Below are 8,407 nucleotides of genomic sequence, written 5' to 3' on the forward strand. Positions count from 1 at the left end.
TACCCATAAAACCTACAAATACACAAAAATACCCATAAAACCTACAAATACACAAAAATACCTGTAAAACCTACAAATACACAAAAATACCCGTAAAACCTACAAATACACAAAAATACCCATAAAACCTACAAATACACAAAAATACCTGTAAAACCTACAAATACACAAAAATGTTTCATCAGACACAAGAGTTCTCAAAGTGTTATAGACAAATGTTGAGGAAGCGAGGTAACTTGTCATCCCTAGATTTTGTTATTCTGTTTCTTTTTTTTTTTTTTTTAATCCAAAAACTTGAGTTTTTTATATAGAATCTCACTAAAATGTCAAAGCACTTTACAAACAGTCCTGACCAACAGCAACACGTAACATATAGAACAGGACATGATACATGTTAGGCGATATTACAATTTTTCTGAAAAACAATGGTGTTAACGGCCAGGTACCCATTTTACATCTGAGTACTGTGAGAAAATGGGAGTAAATAGTCTTTTCCAAGGACCGAACTATGTGCTGAACCCTAACCACGGAACTTCAAATCCGAAAGTGAGTGTCATACCACAAGTTCACATAGTTGTACATTTAATATAATAATAATAAAAAAATAATAATAATAATAATAATAATAATAATTAATAATAATAATAAATAAATAAAACTAAATTATAATGCTTGACCCCATCTAAACAGGAACCAAACGCTTTACATGTTAATTGAAATCACTTAAAATATACAAACAGATCATCAATTAATTACATATGAAACAAATGGGACTTGAGTTGAAATTTTTTTAATTAAAGGGATGAGGATGAGGATGAGGATGATAAAGGGATGCTGGTAGGGAATTCCAACATTGAGGGGTGGCAAAAAAAAAATGATTGGTCCACCAACGAAGTCCCTGGCCTCCCAATTTGAGCTAATCATCACTCGATCTCAAGATTCTTATGGAGCAAATAACTTTAAAAGATTGTTAATAAGCAATGGGGACACACTTTACTTGCTGTTTTATGGAAGAGAAATAGACACAAATGTGTATAACAGTGATTTCTATTTATTCATGTTTAACTTTACCAATAAATTCACTATAAAACTAAATTAGTCTCATTTATAAACGGGGATCCAAAGAAGGTAACCCTCACAGCATATTCTCTTTTTTTTTTACCAATATGAAAATAATGATGAAGATGTTGGTCGTAATGAGAATATCAATAATAAGTTTGATGGATAGATATGATGATGAGAGATGATGTTGATTGATGATGATGATGATGTGATGATGATGAATGATGATGTTTATTGAAATGTGTGGATATGATGTGATGGTGATGATGATGTGTGATGAAGTGATGATGATGATGATGATGATATGATGGTGGTGATGAGATGTGATGTGTGATGTATGTGATGATATGATGATGATGATGATGATGGTGATGATGGATGATGATTATGTGATGATGAGATGTGATGATATATGATGTGATATAGATAATGTTGATGATGATGATGATGTGATAAAGATGATGATGATGTGAAGATGAAATGAGGATGAGTGATGGTAAATGATGATGATGATGTGTGTTTGATGAGTGTTGATGTATATGATGATAATGGGATGATGATGATATGAGTGATAATGATGATGAGGTGATGATGTGATGTGATGTATGATGAGATGAGTGAGATGTGATGATGATGATGATGAAAAACTTGGCAAAACTTGTTAGCCTCGATGACAACACTGCAAAATGCTCTTGTTGAAGAGTGTGAGGCACTTTTTCACACATAGCCGTCAAAGCTTTAATTCTGGCTTCTGCGTCGGGAAGATCCACATGAGATCCAGGACACCAACTGTATGACAAAAATAGAACAGGAAGTTTGTTTCTTTGAAAAGTCACTTATTCAGATTTATTTTTTGAGTAGAACATTTTTCCCTAAATTGTTGACAAAATCAAACAATAAAAAAATACACAAAATGGATTTTTTAAAAACTTGTGTTAGAAATCATCACAGTCATAGTTTCTTCCTTTGAATAAAATTTTAAATTGTGCTCCTATTATTCATCATAGGGGGTTCTGATGACTCAGTTGGTAAAGCACTCGATTCACATGCAAAGAGACCAAGATTAAGTTCAATCCCGGGTGCCGTCGAGATATTTTTCTGAACCCCACCTTCCCAAGCAGTGATGGGTATTGGTCTATTAGATCTGGCAGAAAGTAAGTTGCAATAGACTAACATCCTATTCAAAGAAAATAACACTCAATTCTTAATCAAACCAGTGGTTACTACCTCACAAAAGTAAAATAATTACAAAACAAAAGAAGACAAAAACAAAAAAAAAACAAAAAGTGTAATCATATCATTGAGCAGTAAGGTTTTAAAATACAGTAATGTGTTGTTTTTTGGGGATTTTTTTATGGGGGAGGAGGGAGTTGTATTGTGTGTGTGTGTGTGGGGAGGGGGGTGGGGGGGGGGGGAGTTGGTATTAGTGTATTACTACTACTTCTTACCTAAATAATTCTCTCAATGAAGAGTCCATTTTCCACGGTGTTTGGGTCATGCCGACCACAACCACCATATCCCATATGTCATGGTGCAGGAAATTGTGCATTTCACTGATAAAATCCTTCTTCGCCGCATCCATCTCGCCTTTACTACAGAGAACTTCTAAATCTTCAAAACATAAGATGGATGGGACATTGTCAAGGGCAACCTTGAAAACGCTTTTCAAAATGTCTCTGGTAGAATTGGTACCTCTTAGTAGTATCCCACTTTGTAAGTTCCATACGTTAAACACAAACAATTTGGCGCCGGATGCATTGGCTGCAGCAGATAACAGATAAGATTTCCCACTGCCCGGAGCTCCAAAAAGCATAAAAGCTCTCTCTGGCTTTTTGTAAAGATGAGGAAATCGGAAAGGCAGAACTACGTTTTCTTTAAGCATATCACAACACACTTCCACTCCGAATATATTCTCAAATGTTTGATTAGACCAAATCCTTTCCATTTCTGGATATAAAATCGTCTCAATGCTTTTTCTTTGAGTCTCGTCAATCCCCGCCATTCTGTTCTTTGAGTGAATGGTCTGTGAGCTTGGAGCTTGGTGCAGTGTTGTACTTTTCTGTCTTACTTGCACTGAGAATAAATTAATGATTAATAATATATATACTTATCCTTCTTAAACAACAGACTAAAACAAAACAGATACAAGTAATGCTCTACTAATATTTCATTTTTAATTAGAGAAAAACAAAAACAAAACAAGCTTGCTCTTAATAGATTGTAAAAAAAGAAAAAACAGTGTTGGATTCGAACCCGCATAAAAGTAATCTGAAAAATTCTTTAAATCTCTCAATCATCCCAAACAGATTTGTTAACCCAGCTTGTGCGGATAATTTTCAACAATTTGTAGTAGAAAATTACTTCTGTTTTATCTTGATTCAGTATGTGATTAATCTAATTTCACAGGGGTTTATAACAAATTTTGTATAAATAAAAAATAAAATAATTATAATAATGTTAATTTCGAGTTTTTTTTTTTTTGTTTGTTCTTTGGTCTCTTCCAACACAATTGGGTTATATGAAGACCGCTGAAACAAAAAAAAAAAGCAATCTATCAAAAATTACAAATGAAAATCAAAATCATAACCAAAGATTCATAAGCTAAATTTAAATAACCAAGAACAAACCAGAAGATTTACAGAAAAAAAAATATCCCCTGTCAAAAAAACAATCACAAACCAAAGAAGCGGATGGCAGTAAAAAAAGGGGGAAGAAACAACCACTATCGGACGTACAACCCATGCGAACTATAGGTATATGATTCAAGGGTGATGGCCATCCAACCACCCGCAGATTTCGATGTTCAGAGCCAGACAACCATGCCGACGAGAACACCATTGACACATTTTAAATCAAATTAATCCAATCTTCAACTACCATTGGTTTCTCTGAAATAGTGGTTAAAATGTTTTTAAAAACCAACAAAATCAAAATTGGCAGGTAAGACGTGAAATGTTTAATGGTGAGGGGGACAAATATATATTGTACGCAAATATATGGCGACTGACAATTCCTTTACGGTTAAAACATAATTTATTTTTTTTAAATGCCAGTTTGGGGAGGCCTTCCGAAAGCTCCTACTCCTACATCCCCAGAATTCTTTTCTTTATATAATGTTCTAGTTGGGAGGTTGGGAGAGGGGAAACTTTTTTTTTTTTAAAGTCTGCCCCCTCCCAAACCCCATAATAGAATATCATTTTAAAAATTACAAATTTTAAAAAACTGGCATTTAATTTGATGCCATGAAAAAAAAAAAAGATTTTTGACATCTAGAATTTCATTCATTGTATTTAAATTTTAATTTTAGTTTACTTTAAGTTGATTTTATATTTACACAAAAAGTCACGTAATTTTTACTGACTAGGTACATAAATTACCATTCATTTTTGTAAAATGTATAAGGCAAGGGCGGTGAATAAGAAATTCTATTATTTACATACTCTCTAAACGGACACCCCATCCATTCGCTGGTCTACAATGGCCTAATAATGACCAATGGCCACAATGGAGTCTCAACTCCAAATCCAAGTCCAAGACCTTTCTTTTTTAGTTTTAGTGAGATTTTAATTGTCAATAGTCGAGTATTAGTTACATCAACGGTCAAAGATTGACTTTTTGGATTTCTTTACATACTTTATCGAAACACTTGCGCATTCTCATAAATCCGATGTACTTTAATGACAAAGTAATTTATGTAAATTGCGGTTTTTCTTCGATCAAATCAATTCCTCCAACTTTCTTACGTCGTATTTTCTTGTTTTCCCTACGACATCACTTCTCACTGACGAAATGGTTCCTCTTAATTTTATGATACTAAATCGCCAAAAATTACACGACCGTTGTATCAGAGCAAATAATATAAACCTTGCATGATGGCTAATTGTGTATAACAAGAGAAATTATTAGGCTAACATCAGTCCCAATGCAATACCATTGAGTGAGGAGTAGGGACTAAATTTTCTTGCTCATTAGAATAAAGAAAAATTCTGCTGATGAGAGCTTGAGCCCGGTCTTCTAACGTAAAATGCAATCCTTCCTACCTTTCTTTACTAGGAACAAAAAAATACGCCAGCTCAAGACTCGCCGCTGACAATAACACCATATCTTTTATCTGAGATAACCAATGAAGTTTTCTTGATAATTACATTAATACCACGAAAATATCAGAATACTTTCGTTGTTAAGTTTACATCCGTACTTCTTTCGTTTATTTTTAGATTTGATTTACTTGTTGCTTATGTTCGTTGTTTTTTGGGGGTGTTTTTGTTTTTTTTTTTTTTTAACCAAAAGTTTTTCCTGCATAGACAACACCAGATAACTTTTGGAAATTGGAAAGGAGTCCCGGTGCCGGGCCGTGCTTAAACGCATTGTTTCCTTAGGGCTTAGGGCTAGGGTCAAATGAACGAAACTTCAAAGTGGAATTTTCACTTGATCAGTTAGTTTACCTCCTCCTTATCAGTTCGATCGTATCTCAACACATTTGCTTCAGATCAATTTACTTTATATGGTTCTAAGAAGATTTTTGAAAATAAACAGACTTTTAAAGACGAAATTTTTCCCTTTCTTGATTTGTTTACTGAATTAGGAGGTCCGATTTGTTGTTTTTTGTTTTTAATCACATTTATTGTTTTGTTTCTTTTTTTCTCCAATTTTCTGGGTGTTTAACTTGATGCAAGCAAATGCTCATCGTACACGTTGAGCCCCATTAAAAAAAAAAATCAACAATAACAACAACACCATGTCTCATCTGAAGTTGTGAAGTCACAACCGCAGCAACCACCAGCCCCCTTCCTATTAAGGTCGTTCAATCAGCCTCAAAGAAAAACACACCCAAACGTTTAGTAGACGATTTGCTGTGGTCAAGATGACCCGTTGGAACTTCCATGGGACAAAAATCTTCAAATGTTGTGTTTTGAGCGTCATGTGGATTCCTTTTTTTAGGTCTTCCCCTTTCTTTGCATTCAACGATACCGTTATCTTTTTGCTGTTCAGGAGGAAATTGAAGCATTGTGTAGGGATTGCTGTTGGGAATTCCTAGAGGTACTTCAAAAAACGGAGACGCCAAATCGACCTTCTAGTGAATTTCAATAGATTAAACAATCATACAACGAGCTCGTTTTCTGAACTTTGGAATTATTATGCTTTTTCTGGGTAAATCAGCTGCTTTTTTTTGGGGAATGCACAAAAGTATTGGCTTGTGACCCTGGGTTTTTCAAGCGTGTTTATGTCAGGGTAAATCTAAAGCCAGGAGAATACAACACTACAGGCGTTTTGTTGATAAAGGGGAAATCGAAACGCCAATTTTTGTTTTGTTTATTAAATTGAAGTTACATTCAAATTGACTTGTTATTTGGTCGAGCTCATTTTGTTGAACATTTTGTATAGAAAGTTCTTATGCTTTCTTTTGGGATTAAAATTATATATAAATATTATTATATTATATATAAATATAATTTATATATATATATTTATAATAATTATAATAAAATTATTAATATATATATTATATAATATATAATATATATAAATTTTTTAAATATTTATGGTTTGGGGTACTTGTAGGTACGAAAGTGCTCGAAATGGTGGTTAAGAAATATTAAATGTAAATTTTTCACTCAATTATTTTTTCCAACGATTTGTTTCAGGTTCCCACCTCATCACGGATAATCCCATTTGTAAGAAATGTCCGTAGAAAACCCAAACAACGTTGTTTTCGCTGCCTAGTGGTGACTAGTTTTGATTTTTAGTGTGATGTGCTCCGTGTTTTATTTTTGAGTGTTTGGTCTGGTGTTTTGATGTGGTGTGCGTGTGGTGTGTTTGTTTGTGTGTAATGTGTGTGGATATTGAGTGGAAGTGGGGGGGGGGGGGGGGGGGGGGGGGGGGGGGGGGGGGGGGGAGGGTTTAAAAAGGGGGGGGGGGGGGGGGGGGGGGGGGAAGGGGGGGGGGGGGAGGGTTATTGTTTTGGCCTTTTTGCGTTTTGAGCTTGAATTTGTAATGTTCGCACATTGTCATTAGTTTCAGATCTTTTTTCCTTTGACAATGTGCAGAAACACTTAAACAAATTCAAGCTCAAAACAAAAGGCCAATTACCCCCTCCCCCCCCCCCCTTTCCTCCCCCCCCCCCCCCCCCCCCCCCCCCCCCCCCCTCCCCCCCCCCCCCCCCCCCCCCGCCTTTTCCCCCCCCCCCCCCTCCTTCCCCCCCCCCTTTTTTTTTCCCCCCCTCCGACCCATTATACCCCCCTCCCCCTCCCTTCCTCCCCCCACCCCCCACCGCCCACATTCGCTCATATCATTTCACACATGTACACACAACACACAAACACACCTACACCACCACAACACCACACTACACACAAACTCATATTTAAACAGGAGCACAACACTACACATCAAAAATAGTCACCACTAGCAGCGAAACAACGTTATTGGGTTTTCTACCCCCTTTTTACAAATGGATATCCGACTGATGAGGTGGAACACTGAAACGAATCGTCTTGGCAAGAATAATTGATGAAAAATTTAATTTATATATATATATATATTAATATATATAATATATAATATTATTATATAATATATTATATTATAAACTTTTCAAGTATAATTATGATCAACTTCACAAATATTTTTCAACGTTACTTATCAGGAAGTGGATTTTTATTTTTATGGTGGGTAGGGTGGATTTCATGGAAAGTTTTTGAAAATGGTCGGTGTGGGAGAGTTAATCAAATTAAAGTGACCAGCCGTTCAACATGGTGTTATGCACGATAAGCGGTAGCTGGAAATCGAAATTTAGATCTTAATAAATGTGACCGTGTCCTTCGGGATCATTTGGGCCCATGGATTGGATTTATCCCGGTTTCTATAAGTGAATTGTTTGCTTCCTTGGTGGTCGCTAGTCTATCCAAAGTCTTTCCGCCAAATCTAACAGATTCAGCTACCCTTCATGTGGGTGGAATGGGCGGGGAGTCAGAAAAAAATCTTTATTGCACCCGGGATCGATCTTGGACCCTTTGCGTGTGAAGTGAGTGCTCTACCAACTGAGATATCGGGACCCCCCAAATGTGGCATTTAGGATTAATTTCAATTCTCTATGGCGGAGAATACATTCAATATCGCATATTCAAAAAGACCTAAAGTACGTATTTCTTTACATTTTAATGGTAGATTCACATTTTAATGGTCCCATTCATCCCGACTAGGCGCCGTTTTGAGTTTTCGTAAATGACTTGATTTGGAAGAGTAATTTCTTCGGCTAGTGATCTAGCGATAGACACTCCCTTCAACGGGAGCTTGATCGAGTCCCCTCCGAGCGGGCTAGTTGAGTTCTTGGAAAAGACACTTT

The 8,407-nt window shown here is 35.9% G+C and overlaps 1 protein-coding gene across 2 annotated transcripts; it reads right to left on the minus strand.

The window, feature by feature from the left end:
* Window positions 1-1,727: 1,727 nt before the first annotated feature.
* LOC144978886 (uncharacterized) lies at window positions 1,728-4,787 on the minus strand (the record flags this gene model as incomplete). 2 transcript variants are annotated; one of them, XM_078925473.1, is given in 3 exon segments in its annotated part: window positions 1,728-1,851; window positions 2,511-3,135; window positions 4,696-4,787. In XM_078925473.1, coding segments are annotated over 3 exon segments (750 nt in total), but the record flags the coding sequence as incomplete, so codon positions are not given.
* Window positions 4,788-8,407: the final 3,620 nt, after the last annotated feature.

This window comes from Berghia stephanieae, chromosome 8, assembly GCF_034508935.2.
Source record: "Berghia stephanieae isolate SIO BIC M18660-M18661 chromosome 8, UCSD_Bste_1.3, whole genome shotgun sequence".
In the NCBI taxonomy this organism is placed as follows: domain Eukaryota; kingdom Metazoa; phylum Mollusca; class Gastropoda; order Nudibranchia; family Aeolidiidae; genus Berghia; species Berghia stephanieae.